This window comes from Gymnoscopelus braueri, assembly GCF_963280865.1.
Source record: "Gymnoscopelus braueri genome assembly, chromosome: 1".
In the NCBI taxonomy this organism is placed as follows: Eukaryota; Metazoa; Chordata; class Actinopteri; order Myctophiformes; family Myctophidae; genus Gymnoscopelus; species Gymnoscopelus braueri.
In genome coordinates this window covers 38,275,824-38,297,387 of record NC_137603.1, presented here as the reverse complement: position 1 = coordinate 38,297,387, position 21,564 = coordinate 38,275,824, and the positions used below count along the sequence as shown (strand labels likewise).

The 21,564-nt window shown below is 42.2% G+C and overlaps 2 protein-coding genes across 3 annotated transcripts in view; one reads left to right on the top strand and one right to left on the bottom strand.

The window, feature by feature from the left end:
* adamts7 (a disintegrin-like and metallopeptidase (reprolysin type) with thrombospondin type 1 motif, 7) overlaps window positions 1–21,564 on the top strand; it is a 100,579-nt gene that overhangs the window by 23,283 nt on the left and 55,732 nt on the right. For both annotated transcript variants that reach the window (XM_080430011.1, XM_080430010.1), the window contains exons 6-9: window positions 1,245–1,369; window positions 3,062–3,211; window positions 9,538–9,681; window positions 18,617–18,761. In XM_080430011.1, the coding sequence (XP_080286137.1) occupies window positions 1,245–1,369; window positions 3,062–3,211; window positions 9,538–9,681; window positions 18,617–18,761 (564 nt within the window). The remainder of the gene's footprint in view (window positions 1–1,244; window positions 1,370–3,061; window positions 3,212–9,537; window positions 9,682–18,616; window positions 18,762–21,564) is intronic.
* On the bottom strand, window positions 3,669–6,365 carry LOC308081645 (DNA repair protein complementing XP-C cells homolog; the record flags this gene model as incomplete). The annotated part of the gene is made up of 1 exon (XM_080423217.1): window positions 3,669–6,365. One exon carries the CDS (start codon window positions 6,363–6,365, stop codon window positions 3,669–3,671), a length of 2,697 nt encoding a protein of 898 aa, XP_080279343.1.

Below are 21,564 nucleotides of genomic sequence, written 5' to 3'. Positions count from 1 at the left end.
TGCTAGCGTGCTTCCTCAGAGCTAGTTTGGCTCTTAAGTTATTATTTGGCCATGTTCACCCTGACTTTAATCTTCGCTATTGTTGGGAAGACCTGTGTGGTGTCTAAACACGTTGCCATCACTTATATAAAAAACATTATTAGCGTGTATCGTCGCACATTCATTGTTGCCAGGTTTAGCAGAAAAAAATAAGCAATCAGGTCTATGAAAACAATCCCAAAAGAAGCGACTATCTACGGCTATTTGAAAATAGCAGATCTACAAACTCACAACGCGTAGCAATGCGACGCATTGTGAGTGTGTGCATCTGCTATTTAAAAAATATATATACATATAATGTTGACAAATACATATTAATGTGGGGGTCCTTGACATGAAAATGTTTAAGAACCACTGGTTTCAACAACATATGGAAACAAGCCCCAAATAATCAATCACATTTTAAAAACAAGCAGTGGTGGAAAAAGTACTCAAATGTTTTACTTAAGTAAAAGTATCAATACTGCAATGTAGAAGCACTCTACAAGTGAAAGTCTGGAATTACTTGAGTAAAAGTACAAAAACCTTTGGTATCAAAATGTACTTAAGGTAGGCTACCAAAAGTAAGTACTAAAATGTTTGAAAATAGCAGATCTACAATGATGCGATGCGTTGTGAGCTTGTAGATCGGATATTTTCAAATAGCCTAGGTATAAAATAGGGCTTAAGTGGTTAATGTATGTTTTATAATGTAATCATTTATATCTGAAAAGTAACTAGTAACTAGTAACTAATACGTTTTCAGATAATTGTAGTGGAGTAAAAGTACTACCAATATTTACAAGCAACTTTACAGAAAAATAAGCCCAATGTCGCTTATAATAAGTGGACATGGCAACACTGCTACCGTAGTGTTTACATTTTACAGAGACCTGAGTGGACAGACACAGCTGTACCAATCAGTAGCAGTAGCAGCTTTAGCCCCGCTTAGCCCAGCTCAGACCTACCCAAGACTGGGTACTTTTTAGGCACCAGTTTAGTACCACTTACACACCACTCTACCCACTTCATTGTAGTGGAAACCGTCGCTGTGGTGGGCGGTGTGGGGTGGGCTAGGTAAGTCCATGTATATGGAAAGCCGCCTTTAGTCTATTACTCTTGTTTTCAGAAGAATGATGGCCTTTTCGGTGCCGCCAGTTTCTAATGTGTGAATAGCTGTACAGTAATTTCTTGTCCATCTTGATATATTATTGTGTGTTTGACAGGAGGATCTAAAGATTACACACCATGCTGACAACAGCTTGAACAGTTTCTGTAAGTGGCAGAAACGTCTCAACATGAAGGGAGACGAACACCCTGTCCACCATGACGTAGCTGTCCTGCTTACCAGGTAAACAACAACAGCTAGCCATTAGCTTAATTGGCTTATCTCATATCGTGCTTGGCTACTGTATCTAATAGTTGTCAAGTCACTACTGTAGAATGACAGTAGCAACTGAATAGTTATTTTGCCTAATTATTGAACCAGCTGCTATATGATGCTATATATCACGACAGGGCCATTGTAACTCAATAAAAACATGCCCACAGCAGTGATCAAAATGTCGTCTCATTAGTGCATCAGAAATACATTTTGTTTTGGGAGCAACAGAGTTGCAGACATTTCTTCTGTTCTTTCAGTCAGACCAAACTTTTTTGTCTTTTCTATGCTTATTAAAAAACGTTCAAACTTTTTTTTTTATCCGCCTCTCGTTGTTTTTGATGATCCACATTTGAATAGTGAAGAACCAACCCAAAATGGATATGTACAGTATGTTACATATTTTAAAACCCTATTTACTTAGTTGTCCAGGGCTCCCCAGGGCTCTATACTAGGTCCGCTCCTTTCTTTCCTCTACACTAAATCTCTAAACTAAAAATAGCCAATCTACAAGGTCACAGGGCGTCATGTTCTGATGTTTTGTGAGCTTGTAGATCTGCTATTTTTGCTGAATGTTCGCCCCCAGAATATGTGTTAAGACAGATGTGCTGTACTTTATGGCTTTCCAGAGCGAACCCCCTTCCTCTGTGTATAACAAAAGAAGCTTAGAGTCTAAGACAAGACAATGTTGCAAAAAGCAACAATGCACAATTCTTATTATAAACATTCCTAGGTAACTAATCTGGGAACAGGCTCCACGTATATTTGCTTGGATTATATTTAGACTTTGTAAGATGTATAGTGCTACAGTAGAATATTAAATTGTCTAATACCTGCGTAAAGAAAATAAGTTCTTGCCATGGAATGACCCTTGCCCTCCTCGCATCTCTATCCTCAAGTTCAAACAAGTCTACAGTAAACAAAAAAAAGAAAAGAAAGAAAGTAAAAAAGAAATGTGCACTGTTCAGAGCACAGATCTCCACCAAGCCGGGTTGCCTACCCAGGGTTGTGTTGCGACCTGTTATAGTGCCACCATGACGCCAATTGGAAACATTTGGGTGGCAGATCTTTCATTTCCACTCCAATTGGCTGATGATTGATTTACAAAGTTTGCAGCTGTTGCCAAAATTCTGCAAATGTTTCCTATAGCTTCTTATCACACCTAGACCCTGACTGTATAATTGGCTCACTTCTACATTCATTATTATACATCATTATCACATAGCCAGGATTTATTTCCACTAGGTGATAAGAGGGTGATAATGCTGCTCTTGTGCTGATAACATATGGTGTGGTAGAATTCATGGCTGAAGAGACATTTTCAAGCACAAAGGCACCAAAATGCAGAGTAGAAAAACAGCAACAGCAACGGTTCAGATAATAGCTATGTACCAATAAGGATGAGGCCTGCCAGCTGCACTTGCTGTAGGCTATTGTCAGTGAACTCCCTCCCCACAATGAATTCCTGAATGCTACAGTATTTTGCCATTGTCTTTGTGAATAAATTAGCCTACGGGTATGTGATCAAATATTGCACGGCATGCCTGGGCACAAGGTGCCTCCAGGGCTGTTAGTGGGGCTTTTAGACTTATTTCTCTTTACCTTCTGCACTAACCGCCTCCCTCAGCATTCAACCACCTTTTCTCTCCCTCTCTTTGATAGAAAAGACATCTGTGCAGCCATCAACAAACCATGTGAGACACTGGGCCTGTCCCACGTGGCAGGAATGTGTCAGCCACACCGGAGTTGTAGCATCAGTGAGGACACAGGACTGCCACTGGCCTTCACCGTTGCCCATGAACTGGGTCACAAGTAAGAATTGGCTGCCAGCAGCTGGAACGTACACACAGACCCTGGTCCCTGTTCAGCTCTAATCTATTCGTATTGACTAAATTAACATCAGAATTAATTTTCGGAAATATAGTATTCAGGGGATGAGCTATCAAATGTAAATACATGTATGCGGTCTCAAATGTAATGCATTTGTAATCGTCCTTTTTACCTGACAATTGTGAAAATATATATTTTTTGCTTTTGTGTTGTTCCTTGGAAAAATAGTTTTCATACAATAGTTTTGAAAGAACCACTTGATCAAGGCTTAATTAACCCCACCCTTAAGCTTCCCAAGGACATACAGGAAACAGTAATTCAGGTGCTGTTTTTGCCATATTATGCCATATTAGACATCATGTAGTACACATTGTCCTTGCTCATGACAGGATTAACTGGTGAGATCTGAACAGAAGCTGCTGCCTACTGACTTCCCACATCACACTTTCTCAAAGGGGAAGAGGTGTTTCTGCTGCCCTCTCTTCTCTCGTTTGGTTGTTTTCTTTGTCAGTGCATTTGCGTTCCTATCCTGTTCTTCCTGTCTGTTTTGAGGCCAGGACATGGCCAGAGTCTCTGCTGCCGTCTGCGTTCCAGGACCTCCACTTTCACCCTCGTCATCGTCTGATGACAGCCCATCTGCCCCCTCTACGCCTTGGGTGTGAGTCTGACTTGAGGTCCCTGCTTCGCCAGGCCACTGGTTCTTCTTACCATATCTCTGTTTGAGTCTCTCTCTGATCAGAAGGCCTTTTACTAGGAGAGTCCAGTTAGAGATCACCCTCTTCTCTTGCTTCTCTCTCTCCTTCTGTTTCTGGATCTCCTGATCCTCCACCCAGGCTGCTCTGAGGATCTCCTCTTGCTCCTCACAGACAACGTAGCCATCAGTCACAGCATGTGAATATCCTCCATGGAAGTCAAAGCCTGTGACAGCTGGAACAGCGTCCATGTCCAGTTTTTTGGCGACACGGTGCAGGCTGGGCAGTCGGAGGTGAACGCAGCCCACCGGTAACATGCACAGCTTAAACAGATAAACGTTACCATACTCATTACGTGGAACCTTCCCGTCTACAGCTATAGGAGGTTGGTACTCCTCAGTCTGCCATTCTCCAAACAGAGGCAGGTCCTTTGTCTGCTCTGACATAATTTTGGCCTTACGAGAACGATTAGAGAAACCCCTCACCAGCTTGTATGGCTCCTCTTCTCCTAGTTTGACTGTGCGTGCCTCTTTCATCCAGGTGTCTCTGGAATGCAGAGTATGTACACAGTCCCTAGAGTATACAGGCTCCCCCCTGCAGTACCCTAGTACGGCAGCTGTGTGGGGGTAGAGAGCCTCATACTTCAGCAGGTGTCTTTTTAAGGAATACAGCGGGTGGTTCTTATACTCTGTTATGGATGTTGGAAGAGGCTTGTCTATCATCATGGAATCGAGCTCCTTGTCCTCCTGTCGGTCCCTCTCATCCTCCGGTCCCAGGAATTGCATCAATGTGTCCTCCCACCAATCCTCCTCCACCCGCCTCTTCCTGGATAACGTCATGTAGCTCGGGTCATACTTCCTGCCCAGGTCCTTCAGGTGCCCCTCCTCGTCCACGGACACCACGTAGGTCACCGGCACCGTTGCATTCTGGAAGCAGAGGTGCGGCTGGCCAACCCCCTGCTGCACGTCCACGCAAACCCAGGAAGATGTTTTGGGTACATATACTTCCAGCCACTCGTCTGCACCTGGCCCCTGTATCTTGTTCCCTCCACTCTTTCTCCTCGCTCCTTTACTTGTCTCTCCTCTCTCATCTTCCTCCTCGCCTTCCTCCCAATTGTTGTTGTCCTCTTCATTGTTCTTTGCCTTCTTACTCCTACCTCCTCCACTCTTGCTCTGTAGCGTTGTGTTGTTTTTGTTGTTTGTCTTGGCTTTACTCTTTCGTTTCCTCTTCTGTGATTTAGCCCGGCCCTCAGAATCCTCACTCTGCTCCTCACTGGTCACCTGAAACTCCTCACCCTCGCTAAGCCCGTCCTCCCTCTCCTCTCTGCCGCTCTCCTCCTTGTAGCTAACCTTTGATGCGACACTGCAGCATTTAACATTTTTCTTGGGTTTCTGTCCGCCTATCATCACACCCCTCTCTCCCCCCACATCTTCTTCCTCTTCCTCTTTTATGTTTTCCCCCTTGGCTTTCTTTCCCCACCTCTCTCCTTTGGTCTTCCCGCCAGCGGCAGCATGTCTTTTGGTGCCAGGGGAGACCCTGGGTTCAGAAGGCAGGCTGTCTTTGGAGGTTTTCTGCCCAGGAGGGTTGCTCTGTCCTGGGGCACTGCTGGAGGATCTAGCTCCTTCGCCCCTAGGAGGTGGTGGTTTGAGGGAAATTGGCTGCAGGGAGAGAACCAATCGGCAGAAGAGCTGCAGAGACCTCAAAACCAATAGGAACAGATGTGTCATCTCCTGGTGGTCCCTGGCAGACAGGCTGGCCAGCCGTCTCTCCAGCACACCCCTGGGGTCCGGATGCTTCTCATAGGGAAGACTGGGGTTCAGAGTGAAAGTAGCACCAAACCATTTGAGCAGTCCAGAAAGGTAGTGGTTGTCCATGCTTTCCTTGGCTACATTGCTGAAGTGGACCGGCAGCAGAGACAGAGTGATGGCCAACAGTTCTGGTTCGCTGCAAAGGCGGCTCCGGAACATCCCATTGGCGATCAGGCACATAAGGTGTACCTTGTGTGTATCTATCAGCAGATCCTTGTTGCACCGATTCACCATCCTTCTCAGGTACGCCTCAAACATCGCATTTCTCTTTTCCCTTCTCTGTCTCTTGTGCACAACATCTGGAGTCTCAATCTCAATCTCCACTGGATGGGATGACAGAACCGGCTCTGGTGGCTCTACTGGGCCCAGAGGTCCAGCCAGCTCTTCGACCTCCTCCCAATCATCTTCCTCGCTCTCCTCCTTGTCTTCCTCATTTACTGACTTCATAGTGTCAGTTTCAACAGTGGTTGTTGCCATGGGGACCACATCAAAGTCATCTTCATTGTTATCATTGTTAGTCATTGGTTGTGCCTTCAGAGGGGAATTGAAGTATTCGCTGGTGATGGTGGTAGTAGTCTTGGAGGCATAGACCCTTGCTGGCTTGGAAGAGGAACGTGGCTTAGGTGTGTTCTTCATCTCAATCGTGACTCCTTTATCTGCTATATACTTCAAGAATATCCCATCTATGGTGCCAGACTTGTAGGTATTTGATCCAGGTTCTGGTTGGTAACCCTGTAGGCTGTTCACTATGTACAGCTATAGTGTGTTGGCCTGGGTCAAGTCTCTATATTTTGATTTCAGCAGTTTCCAGGTTGTTTCTGTCCAGTTAATATCTTCTGACAAAAGACAACGATTCCAAGCAGTTGTATCATGTTAGTACAATCAACAGCTGATTAAACACAGACTAGCCAGCAGACAGCGGCTTACATACACAAACGGTCTACCAGGACATATGTGCACCCAGTTGTGAAAAGTTGACTGTATGAGATCATGTATTAAAATGCTTTCATTACCTTCATGAACTCACAGTGGCGCGTCTAGGATTTCTTTACTGCTGGTGTTAAGGGGGAGCCAGGTCAATCTGGCACTGTTTGTCTGAGTCACACGAGGACAATTTTGGGATTGCGTGTGTATAAAAAGGCAATGGGTGGGAGGGCTATGATGAAGGTCTGTCATGATGTCATTATGATGTAGCGATAGTGACAGGCTGTGGGGAACACTTTGAAAAGTGTGGCATGTTGTGTCATCACTCGGACAAATGTGACATTACAATGGTACACGGCCTACAGTCCAATTCATGGTACAGATGTAATGTATTAATAGTCTGTAATGTATTGTAAGTGCATGTGACAATTAAAAAATCACACCCAGTGTGAAGTGGGCGGTGTGGTCATCACAGTGGTCATCATAGTGATGGAAGCTCACTTCCAAAAAAAATCCTATTTATAGGTTATTAATGTCATCATGTGTCTCGCTAGCCAATCACAGTGCTGAATAGAGTCAGCCAATAGAGTCAGCCAATCACAGTACAGCTAGGGGTGTACTAATGGGCCAATCACAGTGCAGGAAACTAATACTAATGAGGTGTCCCAACCCCACTTATAGGGGCGGCTACACCGCCCCAAAACAATAATAGGGAAAATGGGAATAGCGTGGCTTCATGTAGATCTCGGATTTCATGTAACCAGCCTGTGATGTCAGTCATCTATGACTTATCTACAGTATGAGGTATCTATGACGTATGCTTCCATATGGGCAAGGTTTCAACCCGATCCAAGCCCCATTGACTTTAGTCAATGTTAACCTATATATAAAGTTAAATATTTCCAAAAGTATAAAACATACTGTATGTGGGGGGGAAAAAAACATTAGTGGAGATTAGGGGTGTGCCGATACACTAATTTCACCAAACGATACGATACGATATTTGGCTCACAACTTCGATACGATTTCGATACGATACGATACGCACTTTTTTTATTATGAAAAATATATGGGGGAGAAAAAATGCAAATGCAAACAAATAATTCTGTTTTTGCATTATTCAGATATGTGAACTTAACGTAACTTTTCAGCTACAATAGCTGTTTTGAATCCAAATAGGGCAATAGTGTGACACCTGACCCGAAAAAAAAACAACATGTTGTCACCCTTTTCACCTCGAGGCTGTTTGCATGCCTGATTATTATTATTGTAAAAAAAAAAAAAAAAAATTAAAATGATATTTTCCCCCCCCAAAACGATACATATCGTCACGAAAACGTATCGCGATATATCGCGGGACGATATATCGGCACACCCCTAGTGGAGATACGTCTTTGGCCTACTGTAACTGTACAAAGTTTGGTTCTGGTTGGTCCAGCGGTTGACGAGATTAGCTCCAGACACACCCTCTTATAAATGTCTAGCCTCCTGCAGAGCCACGCATAAAAGGTTTGGACGTTGTACTTGGATAGTGTGGACAACCATCTAGTCTTTTGACAATCTGGGAACATATTCGGTAAAATAAAAAAATAAAAAATTGCCTCTGGCGGCACCTCTTCCTTTTTTGTGAAGAAATTGTCTCCACCCCTTTGTTAGTCCACATCCTCCCATGTGCTTCTGTGTTTATTCCTACTAACAACAACACTACACGTTTAGGGCAGTGGCGCTGACAGATTCTGCCATCAGCTGAATCTGTCTTGAGAGATTAGTCTTTTGAGAACCCATTGTAAACATTCTACTGTGTAGCATTGGTTCCAAAACCAATGTTTGTCTTCTCGGCAAATGGAGATGTGTCTTCTCTAATACAGTTGTTCTCCATGAGATCTCAGGGTTCTCAATTATATCATATTAGCTGTCAACGGCACATTGCCAGGTGCATTCAGTTTGACCCAGCAGTCTTCACAGGCTTTCATCATGTAGCCAAATTGGAGATCAACTGACGCCTCCCAGAAAAAAACATTCCATACATTGATAGTTGATGCATTCCTGACCTACTTTTTCCCAGCTGAATACAAAATCTCATTGCCTGTTCACAGGGACTATCCTATATTCTAGACCACACAGCTTGGCTATCTGCTGTGGCAACATTAGATTTATTTATGAAGGCCAATGTAAATCTGTGTGGCATTGAAGGAAATAAAGAAAATATTGCCAGTACAAAGGAGGCAAAACAAAAAAACTATTAATAGAGGGAATCATTAGTTAATCATTACTTAAGCCTCAATTAATTATTATAATTAGTTAATTAATTAATAATTGCATACTTAAACTCTTTGACTGTGTAATAGTGTGGGCAGAATTTGTCAAAGAGTTAACATTTACTTCAGAATTAATTGAGGCTTAAGTAATGATTAACTAATGATGAAAACCACGACCCACTTGAGGGTCCCCCTGGGACCACCGGGCCTATCCAGTGAGCCAGTCCAACTTGGGAGACCCCCATTAGCCTAACACACAGCCATACACTACGTGTATGAATGTGCTTGTTATTGTGAGTTGTGAGTGACCGAATGTTTGTTGTCAATAAATCTGTTTATCTGTTTTTGTACAAGACTGCACTAGGCCTTTGTATTTCTTCTAGTCATCTTTGTGGGTGAAGCACCCTTCTGAGCGCTCTAGTTTCCTTTAAGACTAACCTGATGAGTTTTTAATTCCTTGCAATGAAGTGAAATGTACACGTGCATGTGTGTTTGCCAGCCAGTGCTAGACAACTGTACAGTATTACTTACTTATTCAACTGCTGATAACTACATACATATCTGCAAAATGTATACTGCCTGTGTTTACATTGTACCTTTCTGTGGAATTTGCTTCTGTGTCACAGCTTTGGGATTCAGCATGATGGGCACGGTAATGACTGTGAGCCCATTGGGAAAAGACCTTTCGTCATGTCTCCACAGCTCCTGTATGGCTACGCCCTACCCAGCTGGTCCCGCTGCAGTCGCCAGTACATAACCCGTTTTCTCGAGTGAGTACCAGAGTTGTGTTTGCCCAAAATACTGGTTTAGGGTATGCCCCCCTTTAAGTGTTTTCTGGTACTGTCTGCTTATTGCACACTTTCTCTTTTCAGTATTTTCACTATATAATTCAAAATAACGACCATAGTTTGTGTGTCTGTGGGCGGAGTTGGTGTGTCCAGGTGTCCTACTTACTTGCAGAACACGTGTACAACGCGTCCAATTGCCTATATATTTGGCCCCCAAAAAATCGATCATGGCTGTAGCCTTCGGACCGTCTACTTTTAATTGTTCCGTCTGCATTAAAAAAAGAAATGGCCCATTTTCTGATCAGTTACTGACGCGCTTGTACACTACCGTACCGTGATGCATATTATGTCACCAACCAGCACGAGGGTTATATGCGAGCTGATGTGTGAGAAGTTTTTATTGGACTTTGTGAGCCCACCATTCCAAGCCCACCATTCCAATCCCCACCCTCCCACCCCACACTAAAAATGTAAGCATTTCTATGCCATTTGCAGAGGATGCCTAGACCATGATCGGAATCATATCAATACTGCATTTCAAATATAACATTCCACTGTAACAAAGTTTTGCTCTCGTCATTCTGCACCAACCAACAAGTCAAGCTCAATAGTTAATCCATGCTGATGGAAATCCTTTGCTGTGCTTTTACATTACAGTAGCCATGGCCTATTTAATCGCGCAATAGAGATGTATTTTCAACACAAATGCCCTGCATACAGCCTTCATGCAACGAGTGGGTTAACAACGTTTAATTGACAACCATTGAGCTGAGCAACCTGCACATGTGTGTGTTCTTATTTTCTATTCAATTTTATTCTCAATTTTATTCTCAGCACAGGCAGGAAAACACCCGCAGACAGACCGTGTGTGTGTGTGTGTGTGTGTGTGTGTGTGTGTGTGTGTGTGTGTGTGTGTGTGTGTGTGTGTGTGTGTGTGTGTGTGTGTGTGTGTGTGTGTGTGTGTGTGTGTGTGTGTGTGTGTGTGTGTGTGTGTGTGTGTGTGTGTGTGTGTGTGTGTGTGTGTGTGTGTGTGTGACAAATACATTGCTGCCTATGTATACAAATACATGATTAATATACATTACACTCAAAGTGATGGGGACAAGGCCAGGCAGTGACTGGGAGGTTAACCGGAACAGTGGCCCCTGACAACATTGGCCAACATTTTATTTTCTCTTACATTTAAGGCCTAATATTTCTACAAATGCTACAAATTGCAATAGAACCTGTGAGAGTCACAAAGTTTGCGGATAAACAAGAACTTGAAGGGTAACTTTAGCTCTGATAATGATATACCATGCATGTTAAAATCATGTACAATTACTGCCCACTGGACCTGTATCCATCTGGGGGTACACAGGGCTTTCACGTAGGAAGGGGCTTTCCCCAGCTAACTGCACAACCCACTGTTTCACCGCATTCATGCCTTTTTATGTTTGATAGGATAATTTTCTTGGCAGTCCTTTATAATGCACAGGTTTTGATCATCATTCAGCACAGGACGCTATTGAGGACGAATTAATCATACTGTATAAAACCTACAAGTGAATGATGATATAGAAACAAATCCATTTAAAACTAGCTAATGGATGTAGAAGTAGAATCCTTTCTTTGGTGTAATGGACAGCCACTCAAAACACAGAAATAGCTACAAATGGATGGCATGTGATGTATGAAATGCACTGAAAACTCATCTGTTTTGCTCTTTTATGTTGATATGCCACTGAAATGTAGTGATGCAGCTTTTGTGGCGAAAAAAACAGCTGAACTACATGAAAGCTACATTATTCTGAAAGTGAGAAGTAGACATTACAACATGTGTTGGTGTTTTATTTCTTTGTACCATGAAAAGGTCTTTATACTTTTACTTTTGATACTTTTACTTTTGATACTTAAATACAGCTTCTTCAACACTTTGACCCAAGTGATTTTCTTATAGGTGACTTTAGCTTTTACTGAAGTAAAAATATCTTTCAAGTAAGATATCTGTACCTTTACACAAGTATGGCTTTGTACGCCAACTGTTTATTTCTCCATGTTTAACATGTAAGGCATAATTGGGCAGAAATCATGAAGCACTTGCAGCTATTTGTAACATGGCTGCTTAATTGACAGCTACCCTCGCACCCAAAAATAAATTGGTTTCCGGTTAAACAGTTAACTATGAACATTTTGTTCAATTTTGTTGTCAGGCTCTTGTGGCCCCCAACTTCAAGTAATTTTATAACTGTGGCCCCCTGCCTAATCTAGTTACCCCAACATGCAGCAAAGCAGATCTACAGTAGTATATTAGGAAATACATAACGACCAGTGTAGTGTAGCAGTGTCTTGACTGCAAATGCAGTACTGGTGGGTTTTAATTTGGGACCCTGAGTGAGTTACAAACATTCCTCCATTCTAAAAAGTAGCCTACCCTTTATTCTTATTGGTTTATGGTTGGTTAACCATTAATGAGCTTTGGTTAACGGTTATGAAAAACCTTTAAAATGGTCATTCTGTAGTCTGTAAACCCAACCATCCAATAATAATCTGTTACATTTATTTTTACATTGGAATATGGAATGTGTTCCAGGGGCCAAATGAAAGCTCAGCTGGGGCCGGATTTGGTCCACTGGCTGCCAGTTGAATACTGGTGTAGTGCCTCAGTAATTTAGGATCATAGGTAAACTAAGAACCTCAGTCTAAACAGTATAATATACTGTAAATTCAAACTATACAAACTACAGGACGCCAAGTCAACGAATTAACCTGGCATCTGTTTAAATAAACACTATTTAAATTACATTTTAGTCTGAAGAGGTGAATCTTCAGATTACGGCGGAAATTTGGGAGTGAAGGTCCTTACACACCGGCGAATGTGGCGAATATACGCAAAATTCGGACTCGTTCCGAATAATTAAAAGACGCTTTTTCGCTTCGCTTTTCCGCTTTTTCGCGCCATGTACGCTTGCATTGACTTTATAAGGTTTTTAAAAAAAGCGTATTATTCGCACGAAAAAATCGCCCCGGTGTGTAAGGACCTTTAGTCTGCAGTTCTTACAGCAATGGGGAGTTTGTTTCACAGTTTGGGAGCCAGAAGGGAGAAGAGTCTGGGTCGTATGGAGCGTTGTCCCGGATGTTTTAGGGAAGGGTCAGACAGCTTCCCTGTGTTAGCTGATCTTAGTGAGCGGGAGGGGTTGTAGGGTTGGATCAGGCATTGAAGATATGGGGGTGCCATAACTTTGGTTGCTTTGTAAGCCAACATCAGTGTTTTGTACTCGGGTGTTTTGTGCGGGCAGTAACAGGGAGCCAATGGAGGGAGCGGAGAAGGGGGGAGAATTTTGGCTGGTTGAAGACCAAGCGTGCTGCGGCATTCTGGATCATTTGGAGGGGCTTAAGTGCACATGCTGGGGGGCCAGTAAGGAGCAAGTTACAGTAGTCAATTTTTTATATGACTGAGGTCTGGATAAGGAGCTAGGCTGACTCCTGGCCTGGGTGAGGAAGGGTCTGATCCTTCAAATGTTATAGTGTAAATATAGAGTGTAAACCTACAGGATCGAGTGATCGCTACATGTGTGCCTTGAATGAGAGCTGACTGTCCAGGACAACACCAAGGTTCTTGGCCGTTGGAACCAAAGTCACCAGGGCGGCAGTAATGTCTCAACACATCACATGGGTGATGTCAAACATTTGCACAAATCATGATTTTAAGTTTTGTATACATATAGTTTAGTAAGATATAAATGTATACTTTACTATAAATATTTGTATGTTTTATTTTTATCCCCATCACCATTTTTTTGCTGAAACCATAACACCTGGAATTCATTAAGAGGGACTTTATGGCTGTATGCCTGTAGCATTTTGACCTCAGTCCTGTGGGAGTGCTTAACACGATGCCCCCCCCCCCCTTCCATGCTCAGGCATATGTCAGTGCCTCTAGCGCTTAATGTTTGTGTGTGTGAATCTAAGCAAAGGTCTTCAGTAGCTGAAAGCCTCTTCATATTTTGTGAACTTTAATGTGGCTGGTTCCCAGTTCCCATTTTGTTGCTTTTTTCCCCCAGTGTCAGTATGCATATTTTGTGTTCACAATTATTATGTCAGGATATCCATAACTCCATTGGCAGCACACAAGAAGTATTCAGTAAAGCAGTGTAACTCAGCTGGACCGTGGATACTGTACTCAGTTTAGATGTTCTGTCCTTTATTGTGTGCATGCAAACAGTTATAAAACAATCTTATAGTTTTCTGTAGGACTGCTTCTTTAGCGGCAGCCGTAGCTTAGTGGATAGAAAGGCCGTCTGATAAGCAGCAGAAGGTCACTGGTTCGCCTCCCGACCCCAGTCTACAGTATGTGTTGAAGTGTCTGTGTGTTCATTTTTAAGTCTTAACAGAAGCCATCTCTCACCTTGTAAAGGTGTCAGCAGACCGTCTACAGTCATTCCTAAAATTCTTACTCACACCAGGCACGCTCAAGTACCAAAACACATTAGTCAAATAATATTGATTTATTGAGGCAATAGAGTAGGAAAGTGGGACTAATGAAATATTTTACTAACATACTAAACAAAAACGAAAACACAAAGAATATTTTCTGTCCTACTATTTGATTTGGATTAACTAGCCCAATATTAAATTCTGCACATCACTGGGTGTGGGAGAGGGACTAAGAGCATTAGTCTCTAGAAAGCAGAACAAGGAAATGGGACTTTGCTGGCTGTTTGCACCACATGCGTATTACAACAAGGGGGAATCAGTCAGCATGTCAGTCATGATGATAGTAGTTTGGGACAAATTCTATCTTAGGATAAAAACGCCAATTTAGTAAGGGAACTATACAAAATGTTAAATACAGTATGGACCATTGTGAAAAGGTTTTGAAATGTAGGGAACTACAATCTGTGATTGTGAATTTGAAGGTATTAAAAGGATAGTTCACCCCCAAAATGATTTTTTTCCTATCGATTAGTCATCCCATGGAGACTTGAATTCATGGATATTTTTTAGTTTTTGTCACATTCCTAAGCCAATTATTTGATGTCCGGCAGCGGTTCCGGTAGGAGACACGAAGAGTCTCCTTTGTGTCTCCTACCGGAAGCGCTGCCTACCGGTCCACTGGTCATCAAATTATTGGCTTAGTAATGAGACAAAAACGAAACAATATCCATGAATTCAAGTCTCCATGGGGTGACTAATCGATAGAAAACAAATATTTTTTTGGGGGGTGAACTATCCCTTTAAGACATTTTAACTCAATGAAAATAATTAAATATGGTTTCATTTAGGTGAGCTGTAGACAGTTGCCTGCTGTCCTTGATGATAATATATTGTAATACTGCCAGAAATCTGATGAATTAAGAACAAGAAAGGAGGAAATAAATGTAAATGACATGACTAGACTTTATTAACAGAACATCGAAGGCTTCATTGAAGTTGTGACCTAAACTTTTTTATTCTTTTTATTTATTTTTATGGCATGAAACAAAAAATTACTTAAAATTGCAGCTCTTGATGGCACAACAAAAGTATGGATTCAATATGAATTTCATTAGGCTATACTGTTGGTGAATTAAATGTAATTAACGTCTTTTCTTTCAGTTGCCTCTAACAAGCAAACAAAGTAGGTACTTGCAAGTACTTGGTCCAAATTATTTGGTGTTTCTAGCTTTAGGTTTACATTTTATATTCCCATTCATAATTCATTCTATTCCTCTAGCAAAAATCGACTAGCCTCCTCAACTCCCCCTCCCCACCCCCTTTCTGTTTTGTCTTTCATTTTCTTGACTTAAGTACAAGGGTTGCATTGTAGTAATCCCCCAGGCTTTTACCACTCTGTTTGTTTCAGATGTTGGGGCTGTAGGTGTTGGTTTATGTGGAATGTAGAAGGTCAGACTGAACAGCGGGGTAGAGATGTTATCACACAGATGGGCTGCACATAAACAGAACCACTCTTCATGAATTCCTAAAAGGGCACAAGGGGAAGGTTGCAAAAAGCTTTTCATGCATTTAATTAGGCAAAGTGGAGACAATTAGCCTAAAGCCCACTCCATGAGCATGTGAAGGCATGCCAAAATAGAATTTTTTTCTGCATTATATTCAATATTCCTTTAAACACTAATTATCAAATGTAATTGGATAACTAAACATAAACCATTGCGTTTTCTCTTAATCCTATGTAAATGAAAGTGCATGAATTATGTATACTAGTTCATACCAGGGGATATGCACACCTATTTGCAGACATTGGGTTATGCACTTTGTACATGCATAGCATTTGTATTGCTGAACATCCCTAAACAAAGTAGTAGTAGCAACTATTAGCACCATTCAGGTGAACGCAATGTTATATTTTTTAGGCAGGTCGACCCCAAGTGAATGCTGCATTACCCGGGGATGTGCCCAGGAAAAGTATTTGCAGACTTTTAGTTGTGTATGGCAGTGGTTCTCAAACTTTTTCATGTCAAGGACCCCCACATTGATACACATTAGCCCGTGGACCCCCATTTGAAAAGATATGCCAGGGACCCATAGGAGAAGATTTCAAGGACCCCCAGTTTGATATGCATGAGGCCATGGACCCCCATTTGATGGCATCTTTTATCTGTGGAAGCCCAATCTACACTGTACAATCAGTGTTGATTTAACTCTTGAGAGTTACGTGTCCATTTGGTTCCATTTGTACACTCTCTGAGTTACAGACACATAAGGGTCCATTTGGTTCCTAATTAGCTATCATTTAGCTGGGGACCCCCTGGAACCCGCTCAAGGACCCCTGGGGGTCCCCGGATCCCACTTTGAGAAGCAGTCATCGGCATCGCAGTCTCGGAAGACCATATATTTCTTGTGCCTGGGAGTTAGGTTTTAGCGTAGCATCTTCTGTGGCTGAGAAGACCAATGCGGGAGAGGCAGACTCGGCCGCAGATGTCATACGTGTAGGCCGGTAGTCCTCTTTGTTCATGGTGTTGAGCCAGGGTGGTTTCAGACGTGAGCGGCCCGCTGCGGAGTGCCTCCTGCCACTGAAGGCGGTCCTGAGCTGCATCTTCCCAGGTGACGGGGCTGATATTAAAGGACTTGAGGTCTTGCCAATCTGTCTCTTGCCAGATGATAGTTCCGCATAGAGGATGTCCTTTGGGTTCGTCCATCGTCCTTCCGTCGGACATGGCCCAGCCAGCGGAGACGTTGCTGCCTCAGTAGAGAGTACATACTGGGAAGCTGTGCTCTCTCCAGGACTGCTGTGTGGGTGATCCTAACCCTCCAGGTGATGCCCAGTATACGCCTATGGCAGTGAAGGTAGAAGCTGTTTAGCCGCCACTCTTGGTGGGAATATAGGGTCCAGGTTTCACTACCATACAGGAGTGTGCTGATGACACAGGCTCTGTACAACTGTACCTTTTGTATGGACGGTGAGCTTACCATTGTCCCATACTCTCTCTGTGAGCTTCCCAAAAGTTTAGGCAGCTTTCCCAATGCGGCCACTGAGTTCAGCATCGAGTGACAGTTTGTCGGTGATGGTGGACCCGAGGTAGGTGAAGGTGTTTACGGCTTCCAGTGTGTAATTGTTGTTTGTAATACAGGGGGGATTTTCAGTGCCCTGTCCCATCGTCTTGGTTTTGTTTAGACTGATGGTCAGGCTGAAGTCCTGACAGGCTTGGGTGAACTGGTCCATGAGGGTTTGCAGGTGCTCCTGGGAGTGTGCTACCACTGCTGCATCATCAGCAAACAGCATGTCCCGGATGACGAGTGGCCTGACCTTTGTCTTGTATGGGCAAGGCGTGTGTTCCTATGTGTCGATGTCTGCTTAGCTGCGTCTGTTACAACACACACACACACACACACACACACACACACACACACACACACACACACACACACACACACACACACACACACACACACACACACACACACACACACACACACACACTCTCACACACACACACAGAGCCGCGGACCCCCAGCGAATGCTTTGGGTTTAGATATAAATACGTTTAACAGCCTATTTGAATTTATACGTGTGAACAATGTCACTGTTGAACTTAACCACACTTTTATTTACCATTTACCATTGTATTTAAAGTTATACAATGCAGGTCCACAAATATCGATTTTTAGCAGCTTCTGCTGGTCATTACCGTCACTGCAGGCCGTTCGTTTATTCCTCAGTTACCCAGAATTCCATTTGTTTTCACCGGAAGACGGAAGCGTTTCAAAAAGCGTTCTTTTAATTGTTTTATACTATCTGTGGATCGTTTCTCTTAGCCAGTGGAGCTTTAGTTACCGTGAGCTGTGTTTTCTTTTTCTGTTGTTTTTCGATCTTCAAATCGTACAATCTCTTAAAAACAGCGTGCGATTCCTTTTTGTTATTAGCGCGGTAGTTCCTGGCCAAACAGGAAACCGGTGCGGTAGTTCCTGGCCAAACAGGAAACCGGAAGCCGGATGACGTCATTTTCGCGGGAAAGGCTCACCGAGCCAACTTTTCAATAGAAATTATAATAGAAAAGGCTTTTGGGGGTGAAATTCATGGAGTGGGTGTTGTGAAACATTTGCCACTCACAAAAGATATACAATTTAACTTTAGTTTTGTTGAAAAAGTTACCTAGTATTACTTTAACTTTTAACTTGTTATTTTTAGTTTGTTTGTTTTATAGTGACACATTGATTTGCCTTGTAAATATACCTATTTTTTGCTTTTAGTGTTGTTGCTGATATGTAATGTATTGTATCTCTTGATGATGAATTGAGTACAATGGACAAAAATGGAAACTGCCTTACTGTTTTCAAACTGCTAGCAAAGTATTTAATCAATCAATCAATCCGTGTGTGTGTGTGTGTGCGTGTGTGTGTGTGTGTGAGAGAGAGAGAGAGAGAGAGAGAGAGAGAGGGAGAGTCTAGTCTGCATCGTGCTAATGGTTACACTTAAACCCTAACTCCCCAATAGTCGCGGCTGGGGCTGGTGCCTGGATGATGTGCCAGTGAAGGACAAGCTGTCTCATGCCTCCATGCCTCCTGGGGTCCTGTACAGCGCTGCTCATCAGTGTCGCCTGCAGTATGGATCAGGTTCCCTGCTCTGCGACGATGTTGACGTAAGATCCTCTAGAACAGTGCTCATTATCTCTAGTCATGTGTGATAATTTTTGCTCAAAATGCAACAAATCATGAATACAGCACCCTATTGCTGGGAAACCTTGCACGCATATATATTACCACTAAGCCAAGGAAGAACCTCCATCCCAAATTATTCAAGCAGCTGGTGTGAGATTCAGGGGAAGACAGATGATCAACAGGGCTTATATTTTTGTACCATTGTGATTATTGGATAAATGACACCTGTGTGAGTGTACGATGTATGTTGTACTAAAAGCATATATATTCATTGATTTTATGCAAGTAACACCTTATTCATACACACACACACACACACACACACACACACACACACACACACACACACACACACACACACACACACACACACACACACACACACACACACACACACGCCATATATAGTACATGCATACATACTGTACTTACAGAATTTGATACACAAATACAAATTGAACATAATGGCAGTATAAAGTACAAATAAAAATAGGAATATCACTTGAAAAAGAAAACCAAACAATATACATTAGTATAACAATGTAAAAGGTTTGAAATTATACTGTATCTTTATTGGATAACGGATAGTGAACGAGAAACATGGCCCATGAAACAACCAAACAAAATGTGACAGTGTGAGAGAGAGAGGAGAATAATGGAACAAAAAACAGGAGACCACACATGTAGTCTTTAACAAACATGTAGTTTCTCTGTGATTCTCTATAAATTCCAATAGCTGCCATGTGTTCAGGGGTTTACGAGCAGCCCACCAGTGCAGAAAGAAACCACAGGATGCACACAAGACTATATTCTCTCCTGTCTGACTCCACTTGTACCCAACCTTAAGGAATCCAGTCACCAGAATTATACAGACGTTTTTCAAACCAAGGGTCCTAAACCTAAGAATTACTCATTGTACCTGTAATCATTGTTAATATTTTCCAACTTAACTTAAACTTAAATTACAATACCCAGAATCCCTCTTCTTTGAAAGGTACTGTATTGTTTGGCCAAGTCATAGACACTAAATCAATAGATTTTAAGACGAGAGAGACCACACAAAACTGGTATGAACGGGTATGAAGGGTATGAACTACATATAACATATCTCACACTGATTTCATCCACATACAGTAGTTGATGAAAGAGTAGACCCAGGAGGATGTACTGGCCATTTGTCACTTTATATTTAAATTGTAAAAATCATAACAGTAAGCTCTGTCCAGCCTCTGGCTTATTTTCATCAGTCACAGTATGGTCAGGTTAATTGAATAAGAAGAACATTATACCTACAGTAATTGACTAGCAGTTGATTGCTATAAGGTATTCTGAAAGCCCAACTTGCCTTTCTCTGCAGTTACAATAAGATCAATCTTAATGTCCTTGCCTCTCTTCTTGATGAATTGTGCAACTTTAGTCAGCTGCAGAGGGCATAATTCTCCTGTACTCCTGTTTAGGGTTCTGAAACTCTCAAAACAATGTAATGTAAAAAATAAAATAAAATAGAAAAGACAGTCCAGAGTTATAGTGCACAGTTCATTGAGTTTTTTTTTTCTTTTCCTTTTTGTAAACAAGCAATGTGGTTTTAATGTATTCTACATGTAACCTATCCCCTACATTTCAGGATGTGCAAGGTTTTGCTGTTTCAATCTTTCATACAGCTGAGACCAATACATATTGTTGTTCTCGTAGTAAATTGAGGTCATTGACATAATATTTCCATAAATTGAGGTTATTGACATTATATTTCCATAACATTGTTATTATTGTTCTTGAGCATTTGTTTTGCACACAGAAATAGGCAAGGTCTTGAGTTGCAAAATAGCTTAATGCAGAATACAAATTGGAGTTCACTCAGAATCGCACATTGTGAAGGGAATACTCATTTAAACCCACACAGTCTGATGAGGATCATCACAATTGCACCTTTTCACATTGCACAGTGCAACATATAATGATATATATATGATATATGATATATATAAAACAATTATCGTATAAAACAGCCAAAATCATGCATTTTGCAAGCACCTTAAGGGAAAACCACCCAACAAACATACAATAATTAAGTTTATAATATACATACTACAGTATATGACATACATATATATTATATTAGTATATATTATGCACATTATCTTACAATAAATGCACCGAATCTCTGTCTGTAATCCGCGTATCTCGAGAACCGTTCGACCGTCCCGACTTCAAATTGGGCACATACGTCACAGACGACCCGAGGGAGTGCAATGCCCGGCGTCCACTCAGTCGGAGTGGCGGTTGTCCAAAACCACCAGAAAAGGCTCTGGCTGTGGCCCAAATGAGCCAATTGATTGCCAACCCCCGCCTTAGCTTGATTTGCCAAATTCCCCACACATGTCGAATTCCCCACACCTGCCATTTGATTACTTTTAGTCGGTCCACTTTCCACAGTCACTTTGCACACTTCAGACATTCTCCACACTTTCTCCACAGACATTTAACACTGCACAAGGACTTTCCAGAAATGGGAAATCAATAGGGGAAAATTACTTACTTTGTCTACAACAAAGGCAAGCAAGAAAAGGATCAATCAGACATTGGAGACATTCTCTCTCTCTCTCTCTCTCTCTCTCTCTCTCTCTCTCTCTCTCTCTCTCTCTCTCTTTCTCTTTTCCTGTCCCACTCTGCTGTAATGTCTAATCCTATATTAGACTTGGCTAATGGGAGGGTCTGCCACGTATGTCATTACAGTATGACTCAGACATAACCATAAACAAACCTGATGCGCCCATATATAGGCAT